Source organism: Typopeltis vanoorti, chromosome 4 (genome assembly GCF_054136105.1).
Source record: "Typopeltis vanoorti isolate ZY-2024b chromosome 4, IOZ_Tvanoo_1.0, whole genome shotgun sequence".
Classification (NCBI taxonomy): domain Eukaryota; kingdom Metazoa; phylum Arthropoda; class Arachnida; order Uropygi; family Thelyphonidae; genus Typopeltis; species Typopeltis vanoorti.
Window position 1 is genome coordinate 22,276,539 of NC_143552.1, and position 24,255 is coordinate 22,300,793.

Below are 24,255 nucleotides of genomic sequence, written 5' to 3' on the forward strand. Positions count from 1 at the left end.
TCCCGGAGGAAGACCAAGATATAGGTGGATTGATACGGTACAAAGTGCCTTAGAAGATAGAAATATAAGATGTAATAATGTTGGAGTCTTGACAAGTAACAGACTGATTTGGGGAAAATTGTAGATAGGAAATTAATAATGATGTCATTTTTTTTCATGTAGTACTATCATATCCTGTACACCCCTTGAGGGTACATGGCAGGAATTTGATGATGATGATGGTGAAATGATTATTCAGCATAAAAAGGATTTTGCAGTTCTATATTTTTATGTGGCTTCCACCCCTGAAAGATTGTAAATCTATAGTACATTATAGATTATATATATGGGTGGGCTAAGCGATTTTTCTATTTTTATTAATTTTTTATACATATATACACATATATTTTGTATTTTTTCATTTATTATTTATATGGTCTGTAAACCCTTATCTAGAAATCAGGAACTTTTAAGCCAGTTTAGGCTTCTAATAAGCTGGACAGCAGAATCGGTGAAAATTCATCTACCTACCTGAAGACAATCAAAAACATCCATACCCATGTGTAATGCGAACTGCATGCTGCCTATTGGTTAGAGAGAGTGTTTAACCAATAGGCCTCTGACTGCCTTATTAATTAATTACATGTATGATATTAACTACTATGTGTTTTTAGATTATATATATAATCTAATATATATATATATATATATATATATATATATATATATTTTTTTTTTTTTAGGGCTAGCTCACTGTCGTCATCTTCAAACAGTTCGCACTCATTTATCAGGATTAGTAAATTCTGTGATTATTTCTTCAGAAGAACCCTCTGATGCTTCATCAGGAGTAACAGCAGAAATGTGGGAAAAAATTAATGTGAATGATAGGATAACTGATTCTGCAGAAGTTTATAGAAAGACTTATTTTGGTGGTGTACAGCCTAGCATTAGAAAAGAAGTAAGAAAATCATCTTTTACTTTGTAATTACCTTAAAAAGTGTCATATTGTTTTGTTATCTCTTTTTAGACTTTCATTATCAGCAAAGTGGTATGTTCAATATTTTATTGAGTGTATATTTTCAGAATCATTTTTAGAATTTTAATTAAATTAAATGTGGGGAATTGATCTCTGCTAAAATTTATTTGCTAGATTCAGTTTTTTTTTTCTTTTGTGAACTTCACAATCTAGTATGATAGATAATGAAATTCACCATCTACATATGAATGTGGACTGGAAATGTGTTGGATGAAAGGACTTGTATGACTATAATAGATTGTACTTCAGTTGTCTGGAGAAAGTGTTCAAGAGAATAAAATTACAAAATCAGAAGTACTTGAGTTATTTGAGGCAGAATGTAACTAAGCATTTGTGCAGGCACTGTTGCAGTGCATGAGTGTGATAATGGAAAAAATCAAGGAATACTGAATATAGTTTCCCATGTCTCTAATCTGAATGAGACAATCATTAAAAGATATAAGGGTTTCCTTTGGACTGAAGGGCATATTGTGGTTCACCTTTATTGATGCCAGAAGTGTCAGAAATAAGGGTGAGGAGTTTTGTGCACTGCATAATTCGACTTGGCCAAAAATATTAGCACTAGGATGGTTGATTGAGGAGCAGGAAGAGGAAGATATATCTATAGAAGTAGAATGGAAGAGTTACTGCATTTTCAGGTAGGATAGGGATTACAGAATTGAAGAGATAGGGTATTATTGATAATAGAAAGAATTTCATCCAACAAGCGCAGAAGTTCTGCCAAGGCAGAGTCATAGGATTTTTTACTTTACACCAGATCCTCAAATGCATTGCATTTGAGGCTGTCTGGTGTAAAATAAAAGCAACAGAACAAACTATACAATTGACTGCTGCTTTTGACCAGGAAGCATGATAGAGGATGTAGATACCTGTGTCTTCTGTTGCTCTCACATTAGCACAGAGCAGGTAATTATTACAGGATAATTTAACTATAAGCACCTAGATTGGATGAACAAAAGGAGACATGGAGAGAAGGAAATGCAATTTATGTAAATACTGGGAAATCATTACTGAAGACAGTTTATAATGGAGCAGACACAGAGTTTGAAAGTGCTGGATCTGGTGATAGCATCAGATGATTTGTCTGTATCCATAACTATGGGTAGTGTTTTCTGACTGATTTGGGAAAGTGATTACAAAATATTGACCTGGAAGGTTGCTAAGCATGACAAAATTTTCAGTTAAGGATTATCTATATAACTACTGCAGAGTTGTAGTTCTGCACTGAATGAATCCAACAAGTTCAGGAGGCAGCTTGAAGCAGTGCATGGTATAAGAAACTGCAAGAAAAGGATGGACATGGAAAATTGAAAGGCGTATGGATGGAAGCAGTGTCACACTAAGGTAAGGACAATAATCACATGGGGGTTAAATGGATGAGTGGTGGTGTTAAGCAGGAAGTGCAAACAAAGAAATGTAAATATGGAAGGAATATAAAGAGAAATGTGATTACAAGCTCATAAGCAATATAAATCATAGACAAGAAGAATAACCATCATAGTAATGAATGCAAAATTAGATTATGAAAGGAAATAAGCTAAGTAAGCCACAGAAAATCCCAAAGAGGTTTTATTTTATTAGTAAGTAAGGGAACAATGATTAGGAAAGGATAAATTTAATGAATGCTTGTAGTAGGGATATGATAGAAACAGAAAAAATTAGTTCAATTACTGATTTGAGTGATCACATCCTTGAAAGTGATCACCCAGGGTGGAGATAATGCAGTGACTGATTACTAACAGGGACCATCATCAGAATAAAGGTTGATAAAAGGGAGAAGCAAAACGAATACAGTTATGGGATGGGATGTTGAGATATTAGTCCATATATTATGATTCTTTGTTTGTTGGTTTTTGTATTCACTTTCAACATGATTCTCTTGACCTCTATCTGGCAAAAATTATAGTGAGTCTTTGCATGTCACATGTTTGGAATGCCATAAGGACTTTACTTAGCAGATAGTCAGTGAAATAACTGGAAGTGAATATGAAGATGTGCTATTGGCTTGTTCAATGGATAAGTGCACAAGAACCATCCAAATGCCAAGAAGGCAGAAACAAGGGATAAAAGTTATGGCCACTGGCTTTGGCAAGAGACTGGAAAGCGAGACTATCATTTGAACATGATACAAGGTTTCTTGCTGTTAGTTCTTTCATAGTTGTCATTTGGATGTGTTAATAATTGCCTGTAACTATTTTAAGCTTTAGTATAAAATAAAAAGAAGGCAGAGATTTTAATGAAAGACAATTACAATATATTTTATTCTTCTCTTGGTATGCTTCTCCAAGAAGCATAACAAGAATCTAGACATCAATGATTTAATTACTGAGTGATCACTTCACAAGGGTATATCATCTTTGCTTTAAAGAAATTAAAAGTGAAATGGAGAATGAATGTTGGATCAGCAGACTGAAGACAGTAATCCAAGAAATTGAGGCATAGAAGGTATAATGTCAAATAATCTCATTCAAATATGAATGAGAGTGTTTACCCACAGAACCCCCTCTTATCAGTATCAAATTGTGATCTGATTCCCTTAGATGACAAGCAATATATTTAGAAGGGTCATTATTGAGGTAGGCATCAAGAATATAGGAAGAGCGGTGAGGGTTATTTGGTAGGCATGTAAACAAGTCATGAGATCACTGGTGATAGCATCTCTGTAGCATTTATTATTATTGCACCCTCTATAGAGTTGGCAGACTCATCATGGAAGGTTCATTCAATTGACAGTATATTGATCATACCAAATCTTAAAATCCTGAACACTCCTTGCATTAACAACACATTCTGATAATGTGTTCCATTCACTGACATTTCTCCATTTAAAAAAATCACTCCTCACACCTGTCTACACCACACTTTTATATAACTTCAAGGGATGACCTCTGGTTTTTCCCCTCTTGCCTTCTACTCTTTTTATAATCTTATCTGGAGTACTCCAATAAAATACTCTCACCAACTTAAACATCTTTATCATATCACCTCTTTTCCTCCTATCCATTAAACTGTGCAATCCAGATTTCTTCAATCTCTCTCTCCATAGCCAGCATTCCAAAATTCTGATATTTTCATAGTCACTCGTCTCTGGACCCTCTCCATCTCTCTCTGACTTGTAAAAGCTTCTGTGCGGTACTTTTGTTTTCTTCCAGTTGATCCTGTGTGCAGGGGTATCCAAAGCATGGTCTGCTAGGCCTGACTTGCCATAGTGATAGTTCCGGATGTATCTTTTATGTTCACTGATGCAGATGTCCACAGTTCTTCCTGTTTGACTGTAGTAGGCTTGATCACATGAGCAGAGTACTTTGTAGTCCCCTGGATGTGATAAAGGAGGGATGTTGTCTTTGGGTGAAAGGATGAGAGTTGCTAATTTGACACACGGTCTAAATACAGTGCATAATTGATGTTTATTCGCACTGTATTGAGTTGTCAAATTAACAACTCTCATCCTTTCACCCAAGGACAACATCCCTCCTTTATCACATCCAGTAGACTACGAAGTACTCTGCTCATGTGATCAAGCCTACTACAGTCAAACAGGAAGAACTGTGGACATCCGCATCAGTGAACATAAAAGATACATCCGGAACTATCACTATGGCAAGTCGAGCCTAGCAGACCATGCTTTGGATACCCCTGCACACAGGATCAACTGGAAGAAAACAAAAGTACTGCACAGAAGCTTTTACAAGTCAGAGAAATTGTTCTTAGAAGCAACAGAAGCCTTAAAACATACTCCGAATCTCAACAAATATGGCTGTATAAAGTTGCCTAAGATTTGGGAGACAGTTGTCTTCAGACATAACTAGTATCTGCTTTCTCTCTCTGTTTTTTTAGGACTTTAGTCTTTGTGTTGTTGCTACAATTTTTTTTTTTTAGATAAAGGGTGCCTACTTTGGACTTTAGTCTTTGTGTTGTTGCTACAATTTTATTAAAATAGTCCCTTTGTTACACCATGCTGTTGTAGTCTCGCTTACTGTGACAAACTGCGTTTTTGTGCTCTGAAGATGCTGATTATAACACCAGCAAAATATCAGCAATGAGTCAATAAATAATTATTTACTTATAATTCTATGTTCTGACATATACCGTCAAAATTAAACAACATGTACGATGAACACATAAGCCTTTCTACATGCTTCCTGAAGGGAATTAACATCAGTAGTGCTGCTTATAATTCTTCCCAACTTTGCATCATCAGCATACAGCTGAAGATTGCCAGTCAGTCCAATTGATATACAATTGGACTGACTGGCAATGACTACCCTCCTTTTTTGAGACACTACTCCATCATACACAACCTGCTGGTATCATTCAAAGAGCCAATCTCCGATTGATCTAGCCAATATACTATCTGTTCCCATCCTCTGCAGCTTGTACACCAACTTCTCATAATCTATCAAACACTTTTGCAAAGTCCAAGAATATCACTTTATGATTCTCCCTTATCTAACACACCTGTTACCCTGTCATAAAATGCAAGTAAATTGCTAAAACTGGACCTACCCTTTACACATCCATGCTGATCATCATAAAAATGCTATGATAGAATACAGGCCATCAACCTGTATTCTACTCCTAACAATCTTTCCAACACCTTGACCATGATTGCAGTTATACAGACTGGTCTATAATTGGAAACTTCTGTCCTGGAACCATGCTTGTGGAGTGGTACTATTTTGCCTTCTTTCCACTCCTCAGGAACTATACCTACTCAAATTAAACATATTTGGTCATTTGAAAGTTAAGCATAAAAAACTTACTGTTTAATACTGACCATATACAAATATTTTAACATTCTTTGCCTACCAGTTTCGCCAGCAAACTGTCTAGCTTTTTCAAGGCATTGACGGAAAAGTATAAAAAATACTAGTAAATGCAAATTGAAAACACTCTAGTAGCTAAGGTTGTACGTTCGCGTGACAGAGAGTGAGTGGACTTTTTGTTCTTAATCATTATCAAGCATGCGCGTTTGTTGTAAACGCATACTGTGATTACTAGCTAGCTGTAGTTCAGATGAATTTAGAGAGAGGATGAGGTTTTTTCATGAACTATTAAGAATAGTACCCTGGTTTCTGTTGAGGTTTCCGCCAGTTTTTAACACTACATCAGCTTCCTTGAATAAACGATGTCTATAATCGTTGTCTAAATATGGTATGGAGCTATTTTGCCACTCTATTGTGCGGTTAGACGTACAAAAATGATGTGCTAAGCCGTAAGAAATACTTCTGTTGTGGTTTGCATCACCAACGTGCTCTCTCTGTCTGATCTCCAAACTCCGTGAAGTTTGTCCGATGTAGGTGAGACCACAGGAGCAAGGAATGTAATATACTCCTGGATATTTGTAGAATGGCACCTTGTCTTTTGGTGATCTTAAAAAATGTTTGATGCTGATGGTTGGTTTGAAGATCACTCTGATGTTGTGGGCTTTTAGTATTCTAGCTATTTAATAAGAAATTGACTTGATGAAGGGAATCACTACAGTAGAATTGTGTTGGGAGTTTGGTTCTTCTTGTCTGGGGTTGTCCAATGTAGGTGAGACCACGTGAGCAAGTAATGTAATATACTCCTGGATATTTGTAGAATGGCACATTGTCTTTTGGTGATCCTAAAAAAAGTTTGATGCTGGTGGTTGGTTTGAAGATCACTCTGATGTTGTGGGCTTTTAGTATTCTAGCTATTTGATAAGAAATTGACTTGATGAAGGGAATCACTACAGTAGAAATGTGTTGGGAGTTTGGTTCTTCTTGTCTGGGGTTGTCACCGTACAGCTATTTTTTGATGATGTTCGGAGGGTATCCATTTTGTGATAATGTTTTGGCTATTAGTATGATTTCAGTCTGTGCATTCTCCTCTTCTGATATAAACTTACATGCTCTATTTTTCAACATATGGATAATGCTTAGTGTGTCTTGTGATGGTTAGAAGTATAATGAAGGTATCTTCCAGTGTCTGTCGGCTTTCTGTAAATAGATAAATTGACACTGTTTGATTGTCTTTTTATCAAGTTGTCTAGAAAATGCAGATGGTTGTTGTTTTCAACTTCCAGAGTGAATTTTATCTTGTTATGTATGGAGTTGATTTTATTCACAAACGATTTTAGAATTCTCTAAAATTTTAGAAAATGATTTTCTAAGCTATCTTGCCAATGAAAATATCGTCAACATATCTCCACCATATAGATGGTCTAGGGGAGATTGTTGAGAGAATTTCTTTTTCAAGTTTTTCCATGAAAAGGTCTGCACAAGATGGTGAAAGCAGACTTCCCATTTGCTATATTAGTATATTAGAGAGAGGATGAGGCCTTCTAATTGTTGGTATATGGTGTTAATAACACCATATACCAACAATTAGAAGGCCTAATGATGTTTATTACCTGAATGATGTTTATTACCTCTTCTACTGGTACATTGGTGAAGAGAGACATAATATCCAGACTGGCTAGTATTTCTGTTGGTTCAATCTTAATGGCTTGGAGTTTATTTACAAAATGCTGACTATTCTTGATATAGGATTCTGTTGATCTTATTTTGTTATTTAATAAGTTTACAAGATGCTTAGCCAAAAGGTAAGTTGGGGATGATCTCCCATCTACGATTGGACGGAGAGGTATATCCTTTTTATGTATTTTAGGTGTCCCATATAGTCTGGAAGTAATGGGATGTGAGGATTTTATTCTTCTCTTCACCTCTTCTGGCCAACTGTTGCAATTACGGATTAGTTGGTTTGTTTCATTGTGATTTTTTTATGGTGGGATCTTTGTCTAGGATCTTATAGGTAGAGTTGTCTGATAGTAATACATTTAATTTATCATAATAGTCTTTAGAGTTAAGGATGACTGTTGAATTTCCCTTATCAGCCTTGTTATGATGATATCTTTGTTTTTCTTTAAGTTAAGGATTGCCTTTCTATCATAAGGAAAAATGTTGAGAATAGGTTGTTTAGCTTTGGCTAGGATTATGGTACTTTTGAATCTAATAGTGTTGGATGCAATTTGTGGTAGTGGATATAGGCCTTTTTTCAATTCCACACATAAAATCCAATTTAGGAATGTGCTTTGGTGTAATTGCAAAGTTAAAGCCTTTTTTGAGAATATCAGATTCATTTTTTGTCAGACTGATTCGACAAATTGAAAATCACTTTGTCGTCCGGGAGGTTGTTCTGTGTCCGATATTTTTTCTTGTAAAGTTTATTGAATTTCTTAATTTGTTTTTCTTTATAAAGTTTGAAACTTTTTTCATAACTGCGTTGTATCATTTGATCTATTTGGTTCCATATGGTATATTCTAAATTGTTGGAAATTTCATCAAAGAACCTACGGCAATTAATATCACTTTGATTAAGTTCGTACCTCGTATTTTCATTATATGGCAAGATAGCTTAAAAAACCTAAAATTGTTTGTGAATAAAATCAACTCCATACATAACAAGATAAAATTCACTCTGGAAGTTGAAAACAACAACCATCTGCATTTTCTAGACATCTTGATAAAAAGACAATCAAATAGTGTCAATTTATCTATTTACAGAAAGCTGACAGACACTGGAAGATACCTTCATTATACTTCTAACCATCACAAGACACACAAACTAAGCATTATCCATATGTTGAAAAATAGAGCATGTAAGTTTATATCAGAAGAAGAGAATGCACAGACTGAAATCATATTAATAGCCAAAACATTATCACAAAATGGATACCCTCCGAACATCATCAAAAAATAGCTGTACGGTGACAACCCCAGACAAGAAGAACCAAACTCCCAACACATTTCTACTGTAGTGATTCCCTTCATCAAGTCAATTTCTTATCAAATAGCTAGAATACTGAAAGCCCACAACATCAGAGTGATCTTCAAACCAACCACCAGCATCAAGCATATTTTAGGATCACCAAAAGACAAGGTGCCATTCTACAAATATCCCGAAGTATATTATATTCCGTGCTCCTGTGATCTCACCTACATCGGACAAACTTCACAGAGTTTGGAGATCAGACAGAGAGCACATTGGTGATGTAAACCACAACAGAAGTATTTCTTCTGGCTTAACACATCATTTCTGTACGTCTAACCACATGATAGAGTGACAAAATAGCTCCATGCTATATTTAGACAACGATTATAGACATCGTTTATTCAAGGAAGCCGATGTAGTGTTAAAAACTGGCGGAAACCTCAACAGAAACCAGGGTACTATTCTTAACAGTTCATGGAAAAACCTCATCATCTCTCTAAATCCATCTGAACTACAGCTAGCTAGTAATCACAGTATGCATTTACAACAAACACGCATGCATGATAATGATTAAGAACAATAAGTCCACTCAGTCTCTGTCATGTGAACGTGCAACCTTAGCTACTAGAGTGTTTACAACATTTTTAATGTTCCTTTTAATTTGCATTTACTAGTATTTTTTATACTTTTCCGTCAATGCCTTGAAAAAGCTAGACAGTTTGCTAGCGAAACTGGTAGGCAAAGAATGTTAAAATATTTGTATATGGTCAGTATTAAACAATAAGTTTTTTATGGTTAACTATACCTACTGCAAGACTTTCATTAAATAACCAGGTCAAGGGCATAGCCAACTGTGGTGCACATTCCTTAAAAAAATACATAGTAAAATGTCATCCATTCCTATAGCCATATTAACATCTAACCCAATCAGCATCTGATACACCTCTGATTTGTTCCCTTCCAATTCTCCTAATACTTTCCTCCCTTCTATATATTGCATTGTTGCGACGTTTCTTATAATATTTATCTCTCTACTTATTTGTTATAATACGTTTGTACTCTAATTGTTTAGATTAACTTCCATTGTTTTATATCTTTCCTTTATCCTACCAGCTACACCATTTATGTTGAGACTTTTTCTTATCTTGTTTGCTTTTTCTTTACTTAATTAGTTATTTACCCTTTATCTACCCTTTCTTAAATTCAAAACTCGTCTAATACTGTACCTTACTTATACACATTTATCCCTTATAATTCAAACTCTACAATCAAATATTCTCTCCTTCAGTGCTTTGCAGTCCTATTGGCCTCTCTATGTCCTAAACAAACAATCTCAAGAAGTTCACCCCAACATTTATATTTTTGCTGCGCCAGCTAATACCTAGGTAGAAAAGATTCTTGTTCAGGGTGACTCCTTTAGAGAGTTAATGATTATTTGATCAAGCATAAATTTACCTCCCCCTCGCTTGTCCTTTTCTTTCTTAAGTCGCGGCTTACTTATTGCATTAGTATTCTTGGGTTTATCCCACTTGGTTCGTTGTTATTTTTATGAGCGGTAGTTTTGAATTCATATAATATAGGCAGATCAGGCAAGTACATGAATGAAATAATTTAATTAGCTTTAAGGTGATACACTATAATACATTTCAAGACAGGATAATATGGTTGCACTCAACTCAGATCAAAAGCTCTAATTAACTTGTACTTATCACACATACTAAATCTTAATAACCTTAAATACAATCATAAAATACAATTCATAGATTATCATTAAGCCATTCGGATACACGTGGCTATCAGTGAACACATCAGCACAATTACACTTTTAGTTTAACATGATCCTGTATCTATTCAGCCTCTTGGGCAAACAATTCTTAACACTGTCTTGGACACGTATCTAGTTGTAAGCTACTCTTACAGTTCTTTAAGTTCAGTCCAATTTAAATGTTCACACAGGAAATTCACTCTCTTCTTACAACTGGAATTAGTATTTCAAAAATCTACATTACCATTTCTGTCCTTGAACTCTTAAAACTTGTTCCCGCCTTGTCTAATCATCACAGCTATCCTAGAACACAGACATAGCTTGGCCCAATACGAACTCTACGACGGACGAACTAAGTGCCCTCCGCAACTGGCCAGGGACTTTCCTCCTACGACGAGCAGGACCACTCCGAGAGATCAGGAATCCAGGAAGAAAAAGATCTCGAATCTTCATGCAAGGCCTTTTTGTTTCATTTTCTCCTCTCGTTAAATCTCGATATTTGCGACACGCGCCAACTCGGTCACGTGTGTCCACGTCAATCTCATTAGCTCCCTCTATTAATTTTTCGCACGTGTGTCTGCCTCCTATTCCTGGAAGACACTTAGGTTTCCCTTTCCAATACTTTCATAATGCAGGATGGTAAACGTGACCTTTGAACCCTGACTCACAGGCTTTACTATTTCAGTGCAAGAGGCTGGTTTTCCACATGGATTTTGCCAGCTTACATGGATTTCTATTATCAGGCCCACACTTTATACAATTTTATACAATTCCTTAAACTTTATCTTGACTTGTGTTCACAAACAATTTATTTTTTCTATTTCTTCTGTTTACACCATCCATAATACCAAACACAAATGTCTTTATCTTCCGATCCTTGCTCATTCTGCAGATGTGTCCAAATAATTTCAGCTTCCATTGTATAATCTACATTAAATTCTATGTTGGTTGTATCTTCCGATAGAGCTCTTCATTTGTGATTTTCTGTACCCATCCTATTCTTAGAATCCTGTAACAAGTTCTTTCAAATGCCAAAATACTTTTTCTTGATTACTTATTTATTGCCCACATTTCAGATCCATACAGTACACTGCTAAAAATGCATGTTTCTAGTACTTTAATTTCGTTTGCAGGCTGATCGCTTTACTTTTCCAGATGTTATCCATGGCCTTCAGATTTGTTCTTCCCTTTGCAATCCTGATCTTTATTTCTTTTTTACAGTCCAAATCATATGTCATTTACTTTCCAAATATGTGAATTGTTCTACATTTTCTATATCAATTCCATCCACTTGTATCTTTTGTTTCATGTTCTTCTCACCAAATACCATTGTCCTTGTTTTTAACAAGTTCAAATCTCTTTCCTTCCTCATTTAGCAGTTTGTGTTTTTTGTAGTTCACTTTCATCTTCTTCAATAACAACAATGTCATCTGCAAATCTCAGATTGTTAATTCTCATCCCATGCACTGATATTCCTTTTGCATCTTCCTTCATTTTATCCATTGTTCTTTCTATTTGCGATGAAAATACTTGGTGATATTGGATCCCCCTGTCTAGCACCTCTGCTTGTTCTAAACCATTTCCCCAGATCCTCACATATTCTAACTGTGACAACTGCATTCTTATAAACATCTTTTAATATGGCTATTAGTTTTCTGTCAATTCCATAGGATTCTCATCATCATCAAATTCCTGACATGTATCTTCAAGGGGTGTACAGGATATGATAGTACTACGTGAAAAATTTACATCATTACTAACTTCCTATCTACAATTTTCCTCCAAATAAGTCTATTACTTGTCAAGACTCCAATATTATCATTATCAGATCTTATATTTCTGTCGTCTGAGGCACATTGTACCGTATCAATCCATCTATATCTTGGTCTTCCTCTGGGTCGTTTTCCTGCCAACCTGGCAGAGAACACTTGTTTCACTAATCTTTCCTCACCCATTCTGTATACCACCTGAGATTAGCTCTGCTAACACATTCCTGGATGCCAATAATGTCAAGTTCTTTCCTAATATCCTCGTTTCTAGCACTGCTAATGTCACTTTCTGGTTGATGCTGTCAAATGCCTTCTGAAAATCAACAAAGCAAATATATATGTTTTTGTTTTTTCTTCTAGCTTTCTCTCCTATTAAACGCTTTGTCAAAATCTGTTGAATTGTACTTCTATTTTTCCTAAATCCTGCTTACTCATCTACAAGGTATACTTCCACTTGTGTTCTCAATCTTTCTGTCGATATCATCATCATCATCACCTTACCAAGGTGACTTGTCAAAGCAATTGTTCTGTAATTTTTACATTTTAGCTTATTTCCTTTCTTGCATAATGTCACTAATATCGATTTCACCCACTTCTTTGACATTTTCCCTTCCTTCCATACCTTATTACATAGTCGGTGCATTTCTGTAACTATACTTTTCCCACCATATTTAATAATTTTTCCAGTGATGTTATCATTACCAGGAATCTTGTTATGTTTTAGCCGTCCTATCGCTCTTTCTGCCTCTTCTCATAAATTGTCAATGTCATACTCATTACCTGGTGGTGGTGATATCTGCTTCAATTCTTCAATCAGTTTCCTACCTCCATCTAAATCTAGTTTTTCTTCATATAGCTCACTACAGTATCTTGTCCAACACCCCATGAACAACTATATATTTTGAAGCTATCACCAAATCCAAACCATTAAAACTTCCAGTTGCTTCAGTCACATGTCATTTTACATACTTATCTCTCATAAAATCTACAAACTCACTCTGCTTGTTCCCATACACTATCTCCTTCTTCCATTCTATATTCCTGTAATTAAAATCTCCCATCAGGATCCCCTTCTAATGCCCAACTAATTTGCCTAAACATTTCACAATCAGCATTCTCTGCATTACCTGGCCTATAACAGCATCCTATCGGATATACTAGCCTGTTAATTTCAACTTCACACCACTTTGATTCAAAAACCTGTGCATGTGCTATCAACTTCCACACTTTGTAGACACAGTTCCTCTGCAATCATTAACAGTACTCCTCCTCTTTTCGCATTTCTATCCTTCAGGAAACATATATATCTTTCCATTTCTATTTGACATAACATCCTCCTCAGAAAACCAAGTTTCACTTATTCCAATTATCTTTGAGCATACTGACTTAATTAATGCAATAAACTCAGCTCTCTTATTTTGAATACTCCTTACATTTGTATACAAACATAACAATCCCTTTGTCTTTGTGACCATTCTACCAACACTAACATTCTCTATTCTAGCTACTATACCACATCTCTCTTCAGTCTGATCACTCCTGTTTCGCTGATCTTGACTCTAATTTCTATTCCTGTCTGTCTCATTCTCAACTTTGTACATTCCATCACCTTGTATTGGTGCAACCACATCTTCAACCTCGTATCCATCTATCATACAATCCATTTAGTTCTTTAAATAATTATAATATTGGAATTAACTCACATAAAATATTATTTATTAGTATAATTTTCACCTAAGTATCACAGGCTTCTTCAGTACAAAGCTGATAGAACAATAACTGACAATTCCAAAAGGCACCACCTAAGTAGCTAATGTAAGTTAACTAAAAAAGGTCATTAAATTTCCTAACTTTAGATAAATAATTAAATAAATAATATATGCATATATATTATATATATTAGGGTTACCAAGTAATTTTATAAACTTGGTTATTTTACTCCTAATCCCAAGTAAGCAAACAGTTAAGTTTGCGCCTGAAACGTAGTTCAAGTCTAAAGGTGGTGCAACACCAGGGCAACTCATTGTAAAGGTGAGTAAAGCTCTGATCACTATTCTTAGTATAGTATTTTCCATAATGTAAAGTACATCTTACTAAGAGATGTATACTGCAATACATTATGGGTGGGGTCACTACCCAGACCGGTTTCAAACTTTTTTGAGGTCTCCTCAGTGAGTAGCTAGACCCTAAATACTTCCTTATAGTCCTTATAAGGACTGGCTTAAAGGGGCGAAGCAAGAATGCTTTTCATCTTCCCCGTTATCTGTAGAGGACAGTGCAAGGATAAGGTGTTATTGAGCTATTAAAGCTCTGATCATGGCAGGAGGGTAACAGCAATAGCCGAGCCTCAGTTAGAACTTCATTAGCTACAGCATTGCCATCCATTACCCTCCAAGGATATTGGATTGAATGAATCAATCACCGCATCTCACGGGCCTTATCAACTTTACCTATGCAAGTTGCTAAAAGGTGTTTTTATTTTGAATAATCTCTGGAGGAGATATAGATGTAAATGAGTTTTTTTTACCTTGTGAATAATGTATATTAAGGTTACCAAGTAATTTTATAAACTTGGTTATTTTACTCCTAATCCCAAGTAAGCAAACAGTTAAGTTTGCGCCTGAAACGTAGTTCAAGTCAAAAGGTGGTGCAACACCTTTAAAAAATAACACCTTTTTTGAGTTTTCAACCTCAAAAAAGGTTGAAACCGGTCTGGGTAGTGACCCCAACCATAATGTATTGCAGTATACATCTCTTAGTGAGATGTGCTTTACATTATGGAAAATACTAAGAATAGTGATCAGAGCTTTACCCCCCTTTACAATGAGTTGCCTGGTATTGCACCACCTTTAGACTTGAACTATGTTTCAGGTGCAAACTTAACTGTTTGCTTACTTGGGATTAGGAGTAAAATAACCAAGTTTATAAAATTACTTGGTAACCCTAATATACATTATTCCCAAGGTAAAAAAACTCATTTACATCTATATCTCCTCCAGAGATTATTCAAAATAAAAACACCTTTTAGCAACTTGCATAGATAAAGTTGATAAGGCTCTGTATTACTAAAACCTTGGTATTTAGGGTCTAGCTACTCACTGAGGAGACCTCAAAAAAGTTTGAAACCGGTCTGGATAGTGACCCCACCCATAATGTATTGCAGTGTATATATACATCTCTTAGCGAGATGTGCTTTACATTATGGAAAATACTAAGAATAGTGATCAGAGCTTTACTCACCTTTACAATGAGTTGGCCTGGTGTTGCACCACCTTTAGACTTGAACTACGTTTCAGGCGCAAACTTAACTGTTTGCTTACTTGGGATTAAAAGTAAAATAACCAAGTTCATAAAATTACATGGTAACCCTAATATACATTATTCCCAAGGTAAAAAAACTCATTTACATATATATGCAATTCAAAAAAAAAAGTTAGGAAAGATTAGCTTATTTAAAAAGTACTATCTCTTACAAGGGGGATAGACGTAGACTGAATCTGTTTAAGTTAGGAGAGTGAAGTAAAGTTTTACATGTTTCTTTATAAAGCCTTTCCATGAGAAACTGACTTTTGTGTTTTTCAGTGTTGATGGCATGCTCTGCAATTCCAGACTGTTCAGGTTCAAGGTATTCAATATAAGACTTGTGTTCTTCTAGCCGAATAAATGCAGATCTTCCTGTTTGTCCAAAATAAGATAACTCACAAGAGCAAGAAATCTGGTAAACACTTGGAGGATTGAGATGTGGAAGCTTGTCCTTTGGAGAAGTGAGAAAGGTGGAGACTTTTCTGATTGGGTGAAAGGCAACAGAAATATTTAGTGGTTTTAAAACTTTTGCTATGCGTTCACTAATGCCTTGGACATAAGGAGTAGGAATACGAGTTATTTCTTCTGTATTTGAAGAGATAGAGATACCAAAACTGCTAAAAGCTCTTTTGATAAATGAATTCTTATAACCATTAGATAAAAAAAGTTGAAAAAATATTTTGCAATTCTTTCTGTAATAACTCATCTGAAGAACATAAGGAGTGGGCCCGATGAACCAGTGTTTTAATAGTTCCAGCCTTTTGACTGAGTTGGTGATGAGATTCAGCATGGATATAATGGCTTGTATGAGTCTTCTTCCTAAAAACAGAGAAATATAGGCTACCATCTGGTTGGCAAAGAATTAAAAGATCTAAAACTACTAACTGTTTATTTACTTCTTCCTCTAGGGCGAATTTGATCCTTGGATGAAGTTCATTTAAATTAGAGAGAAACTGTTGTAATTCATAAGAAGAGCCATTCCAGATAGCAAAAAAGTCATCTACATATCTGAACCACGAGTAGGTCTAGGTGAAATGTTGTCAAAAATATGTTGTTCAAAGTGCTCCACACAGAAGTTGGCAATAGCAGGAGAAAGAGGATTGCCCATTGTTGTTCCTTCGGTTTGTTGACATAACTTGTTTTTAAAGGAAAAATAACCGAATGTATTACAAAATCAAATATTTTAACAATCTCTGAAGGAAATTCTTGTTGCAGTAATTCAATGCTGTCAGATAAAGGAACATTAGTAAATAATGATACAACATCTAAACTAATCATAATATCCGAAGAGTCTAAATGAAGATCCAAAATTTTATTTTTGAAATCCAAAGTATTTTTTTTATAAATAGCAGTTCTTCTAGTTGAAGAAGTGTGTAAATACGATAAAAAAAATTTTGAAAGTGGGACAACCTGTACAGTCTACAACTTGTCTTAATGGAATACCTGGTTTATGAACTTTTGGAAGACCATACAATCTAGGTGGATGACCAAAGTAGGTTTTAAGTTTTTTCTTTTGATCTTCATCCCATGTAGACACATTATCTATAAGGGAATTAAGTCTTTTCAATTGACTACTGGTAGGATCTGATGTGAGGGCCTGTAAGTTGAATAGACTCAGAATAAAAGAGACATTTTTCTCTCTTATTCTCTTCTATCTTGAATAACCACAGCCTTTCCTTTGTCAGGTTTCATAATAATTAAATTATTATTCTTCTTTAGTGTTTTCTTGCTTTAAATTCAGAGTAAAAAAGATTAGGACAAGGAGGCTTGGCATTAAAAATAATTTTTGCACATTCAAAACGTGTCCTGTTAGCTGTTTTTTGGGATAAGGATCAAATACCTCTATCTATGCTATGAAAAAAATCCATCAGGGGTAACTTATTCGGAGCAACTGCGAAATTGTGTCCTTTTCATAAAACAAAACGTTCAATTCACCCTAGAGGAAGAAGTAAATAAATAGTCTGTCTTCTTCCTAAATAAATTTTTAGAAAGAAAACAGACTCATATAGGCCATTATATCCATGCTAAAACTCATCACCATCTCAATCAAAAGGCTGGAACTATTGAAACACTGGTTCATCGGGCCAACTCCTTATGTTCTTCAGATGAGTTATTACAGAAAGAATTGAAACATTTTTTCAACTTTTTTTATCTAATGGTTATAAGAATTCATTCATCAAAAGAGCTTTTATAAGCAGTTTTGGTATCTCTACCTCTTCAAATACAGAAGAAATAACTCGTATTCCTATTCCTTATGTGCAAGGCATTAGTGAATGCATAGCAAAAGGACGATCTGCTTTTATTCAGCCAGAAGAACACAAGTCTTTTATTGAATACCTTGAACCTGAACAGTCTGGACTTGCAGAGCATGCCATCAACACTAGACATAGAGTTCAGTTAGGAAATTTAATGACCTTTTTTAGTTATCTTACATTAGCTACTTAGATGGTGCCTTTTGGAATTGTCAGTTATTGTTCTATCAGCTTTGTACTGAAGATGCCTGTGATACTCAGGAGAAAATTATACTAATAAATAATATTTTACGTGAGTTAATTCTGGTATTATAATTATTTAAATATGCCTACTCATGATAATTCCTTATTGAAATACCTGTTTAGTTGTTTTATCCTGCTTCACATGTAGACTCTGATTATTTACTACATTAACTTTTTGATTCTGTTCAGTCTCAGAATCAATAGCCTTTCTAAATGCCCAACACCAAACCCATTCAAATGCAATCCATCATCTTTAAACCATTCTAACTTTCCTTGAAATTCACTCCACAGATTTACAAATTGAACCCCTTTTGCCTCACACAACTCAGCCATTTTACTATTCATTATCTCTGCTCTCCTTAATTCACTGTTGTCATATCTGGGCAACATGTTATGACTTTTTCAACAACACTATTATTCTTTACTTTCTACAATAACTTCCTCATGTGTATATCGACATTCTTTTTTCCAACTAAGTCATTTTTTTTCCAACTTTTTTCCAACTAACTCATTTTTGTCCACAATTACCACTAATTTTGATGTCTGGTCTTTCCTTTTCTGCAGTGCAATCTGTTATTTACTTCATTATTCCACCAGGAAAGCATGCTTTGTGCACTTTATTAGTCATAATAACTCTAATGATTGAGTCCCCATACAATGATATATGATTATCCTTTGATTCTTTCTTCATAATACTAACTTCCTCGTCATTATCATCAACCAATCTCTTCTTTAAATGTTTAATATCTTCTTCCAGATGTTTCATTTCACTTTTCATTTTCACTAACTGTTGCCTAAGCTCTTCTGCTACGATCCCAACCCTTGCTCTCATTTCTAATCACTCTAATCTATCAAGACACTTTTCACATATGTTAATGCTTCCCTTTTTCTCATTTACCCAAACAGTCCTCAAATCTTTCACATTTTTTGGTGCATACATACAGCAATTTTCACAATGCATCCACTGTGAAAGTGAAAAATCCAAGAAAGAGTTCAATCTTCATACCAAAGCCTTCCATGCTGCTGATGTACTTTTCTTTACGGACGCCATTTTCGGATGCAGAACCAATATGAATAAACAAGTAGCAAAACACAATACAGGTAACCCTCGTATAACGCAGATGTTAGGTTCCACAGAAATGATGAATTATATAAATCGCTTTATGCGAGACTCGGATCACATAGAAAAAAGTAGGGTTATTTTCTGAAATCAGTTTTTTTTTAATTATATAAACAACAATGACATATTCAACAAAAAAAAATGTTTATTTAATTCAGGTAATTCATGTAAGTTAAGAAAACATAAACTATGAAACAAAATACATAGTATAAACTTATGAAAATACAAATTGTACGTAAACTTCATTGCTCATAATGCATAAATGTTTTAGGCAAAATAAAATAAAGTGCATAATTTAATTGTGATCAGTGTGTTCAAAACAAACATTTCATAAATGTTCTTCATTTACGATTGGCTGGACGTCATCATCACTTGAAATCTCTTAGACATCGTTTGTATAATTCTCATTGCATACTTTGGTTGGTTAGTTATCAAGAAGTCAGTAATAAGACCTTGCTTACCACTATGCTGCAATTTTTTTTTATTAATTTCATAACACAGAGCTAAACAAATATCCAATTGTCTCGTGAATTTGTCGGAGCGCTCCATTGAGGGATCATTATCCGTAAAATAACTTCCTAATCCTCTTCCCAAGTCCAATCCTTCTGCTAATTTCTTTAAACTGAATTCTTTAATGGATTCACCACAGTCAGAATCTTTGGCAGAACTTTCCCTACCTTTTGGTTCGACATCATCTATTAATTGTACCAGTTCCTCCTCATTTAAATCTATTTCCCTGTCAATTAATTCACCGATTTCGTTTTCAACCATATCGCAAAAGCCTGCTAAGTGACCATTGCTATAAAAAAAATTTTACATAAAAAAAGCATTACACATTGTATGTAACTCACCAGAAAATAAAGTGCTCAGCTTGAGATTAACACACTTATGATTTTTAATGCGCTTTCCTGGCAGAAAAGGAAGACAACTTTCAACAATAAACACTTAATACAGTAAACATTTGACGTACATGCGTGCTAAAGGGTATTTCCCCTAATATAAATTCGCTACTTGTAACTGCATGCGCGATATGGGCAGATGCAAATTTAACAAAGATAAAATTTGATTTTTAAGTCATGTGGTGAAAAATATATGAAAAAGATAAAGAGTTACTACAATTTGTAGACTGTGTTATATCGAAACCGCATTGTATAAGTACCATGTTATACGAAGGTTACCTGTATAAACAACAAAAAATACCAACAAGTCTACTGAAGGACACCTGTATCCAAACTGATAAAATTGCAGCATAATTTGCGATAAAAATACACTATACACTAATTAAAAACCTTTTTAATTATTATCTGTATTTATTTCTCTATATATATCTCTGTTTATGATAGTTTATAGTTACCTACATATTACTATGTGGAAGTTTATAAAATTTTTACTTTTATAGTAAGAAAAAACATTTTTTAGATACCTTTCTAAATTTTCTCTAAAGCTAAATTGTCAGTATTCTAGTAATGAAAAATATGCAAGTTCATCAAGTTTCATGACGTTATACTATTTTCTATTTTAACTTATTTTTGTTTTCTGCACATATCATCAGGTATGGCCATATCTTTTGGGTCATTATAAATTTGGAAGTTCTCTATCTGAAAGAGAGGAACATAGCAAGAGCATTCAAACTGTATATGAAACTACGATGTCTGAGTGGTTAGCTGTGGAAGCAATTGTTCGACAGCGTGATAAAGAAATTATGGCTGCCAATATTGCAAAGCTTTCTTCAGAAAGCACTAACAGTGAGATTCCACTTGTAGGTTAGTAAGTGTTTAACTTTCATTAAAATAAGTATTTTGTTAACACTGCTGGTGTGAATATTAGTTGCAGTTTGTGAATTTTTTTTTCAGGTGTTGACCTATCAACCATGCATTGCGAACATCCTTCCCTTGCAGATTTTTATGCCATGACGCTGCTTTAAGCTGCCTCCTAAGTGTATCATAATTACCTTCCATATTGTTCCACATGTTTTTGCTACCTCCCAATTGAAGACCACCTGATCACTTTCCCCAATTAGAAGCAATGTAGCCTTAGTTATGGACATGTCTTCGGAACCTATAACAAGATCCAACACTCTTGTACCTCGAATCTGATCTGTTACATTCTGCTTCAAGTATAATTATCTCTCAGTACATATTTTGGCAAGGTTCTACGAACCAATGCCAAAAACTCTTCCCTGTTATTCATGATGCTTCTAGTATTAGTATCTAGAACTGTCACCTCTCCTGAGTCCCCCCCTCCCCTTCGAACCACCTTTACATTCTAAATTGACTATTTTATTCAATATTGTTTGTCTGAGAGACTAGATTCCACATTTTTTGTTCATTCACACACTCATTCATTTCATGGGTGCCTTCACACATGCTTGTTTGCAATCCATCCTAAATGCTTGAGTTTTCCTTACTTTGTGTTTCCATACTCTCAGTGAATAAAGCTCTCCCCAGATAATTGACTCCAAATCCATTTAAGTGCAGTCCATCAGCACTGTACAAATCTTTTCATCCATGAAACTCAAGCCATACATTCACAAACTCTACATCATTCCTTATGCACAACCTGTCTATTAATTCATTAACTATCATTGATCTCCTTCTTAATTTGTCTTTACCATAGCATGAACTCACATTTGCTCTTCTTTTTCACTTCTTCCAACAACTCTTTGACATCCTCTCATACAATATTTCTCATCTCTCAGGTCATTGATTTTAGCCAAAACTATCAAGTCTATCAACTTCCCTTTCTGCATTCTGACAGCATTACTAAGATTATTAATTTTTGCATCAGGGAAACAAGATTTTATAGCACATTTTTTTCTGTTTTCAGATTGACTGATCTCTTGCTGTTTGTGGAACCTTTCAATCTCATGCTTTTTCGTGTGAAGAACTACATGCAAGTGTGTAATTTCTTTATTCAGGTCTTCTACATTCTCCTGAACTTCCCCATTGCACCTTCAGTATCATCACCGATATTTACATTTTCTGGTCTTGTGTCAATGCTCTCTGCTCTACTATCACATAATTTGTTCTCTTCCATTCACTTTCAAGGCATTTATTACATGCTTTCTCACCAGTTTCATCTTCTTCCATAAATCTTTCAATTTTCGCAATGTTTACATCTCACAAATTTTACACTGCACAAAATCATGCAATAGCTTGCCCAACAAAGATGTCATTCTAGTAAACATAGTCATAGGTGCCATACCAACAATATATCTATATCTAATTTAAGGAAATAAAACTTTTTACTTACATCTAAATAATTCAGTCTGTCTCGCACACTTATAAAACAGTAAATACAATAAATTTGTTCAGTATTATTTTAAGAAATTGAAAACGGTTACTTATGTTTCTGCAGCTTTACAAATCAAGGACATTCACCAGATATCCTTTATTTGTAAAAATCAAGGATAACCTTACAAAAGGAAATTAACTGAGCAGACCAAAGGAAATTTTAAAGAGTTCTTTTGCTATATGGTAAGTAAAAGGAAGAATGACTATCCTTTTTTTCATGCTTACACAGTAATCAGAATACATTATCAAAAATTATGGAGACAACTACCATGTTAGAGCAAAACTTTTGTTTAATATAAACCAAAATGAACACTCGACGTTTCGACCTTCATACCAAGGTCATCATCATCTGAAGCATACACATATATACAAAGAAACAAGCTGCATTACAATCTACATGGTTTGCTAAAGTTACTGACCAACCGTTACAACAATTATTGGCCTGATCTCTGGTGAGAGGGGAAAAAAAAAACTTACCTTATATTGATGAAACTGGATATATAATCCCTATACATAAAAAAAAGAACACAAAAGACACATTAAATATAACAATTTTGACAAAGCAGGCCTCTCAGATCACGCTCTCAACGCCTACACAAAATTGATTGGAAAAGTACCTGCTCTTTACATCAACCTGGTATGGAAGAAAATTTAAAGAAGCCTGTGAAATTCTGATTAACCACCCTAATCTCAACAATAATGGTGGCATAAAAATTCCCAGAATTTGGATGGCACATATTCAGCTTACTTAGTTTCCAGCATACTTTAGAACTTTAAGCAATTTTCAGCTTTTATTGGAAACTATTCCATACCAATTGGTTGAAATTTATGTGTATAATCACAGTTTTATATATATATATATAAACATGTTGCTCTCCAGCCCAATTTTATTTTGTAACCAAATAGATAATAATAATAGGACTCTAGCTTTGATGTAGTAAAGGTTTTTTTTTTCCTCACCAGAGGTCAGGCCAATAATTGTTCTAACGGTTGGTCAGTAACTTTAGCAAACCATGTAGATTGTAGTGCAACTTGTTTCTTTATATATATGTGTATGCTCCAGATGATGACCTTGATATGAAGGTTGAAACGTCGAGTGTTCATTTTGGTTTATATTAAACTAAAGTTTTGCTCTAACACGGTAGTTGTCTCCATAATTTTTGATAATGGAAGAATGACTATGGAAGAATAAATTTAACACTTGTTGGTGATAGCAATGTGACAAAAGTAAATGAAAGAGTTAAATTCATATATAATTGCTTCACGAGAATCAGCATCAAAGCATTATGACAAACCTGACAGGAACTGGTGTGGGAATAAATATGATGAATTGAAATTTCTTAGTATATTGCAGAATGTCATTGCAAATACAGTTGTGGGGCTAGATGGGATATCATATTACATATTACAAGAATGCACAAAGGAACTGCCATTGTCTCTGACTAGGCTGTTTAACTTAAGTGTCATCTCTGACAAAGTCCCAAGGGAATAGAAGTAGGGAAAATCTAATTCTGTTGCATAAAAGAGGCCTAAAACGGAAGTAATGAATTATTATTATTATTATTACTTGATGCCTCCAGGGAGTCCAAAGACTCATCGAGAGAGGGCACCTACTCTACAACTCTCCATCTCTACTACTCAATTCACCAATTATAGAACCAATAAGTATCTCAGGAGTGGTAAAGTTATTGAAGGAGTTGGTCAGGGATAAAATTTAGAAATGAATGATAAGAACATGATAGTTGGATGGATTTGTGA

At 34.6% G+C, this 24,255-nt stretch overlaps 1 protein-coding gene across 10 annotated transcripts in view; it reads left to right on the forward strand.

Moving 5' to 3' along the window:
- The window catches only part of LOC150107158 (small G protein signaling modulator 1-like), a 568,327-nt gene that overhangs the window by 297,613 nt on the left and 246,459 nt on the right, over nucleotides 1-24,255 (forward strand). For all 10 annotated transcript variants that reach the window (XM_090391669.1, XM_090391666.1, XM_090391674.1 and 7 more), the window contains 2 exons: nucleotides 723-937; nucleotides 20,757-20,967. In XM_090391669.1, the coding sequence (XP_090247795.1) occupies nucleotides 723-937; nucleotides 20,757-20,967 (426 nt within the window). The remainder of the gene's footprint in view (nucleotides 1-722; nucleotides 938-20,756; nucleotides 20,968-24,255) is intronic.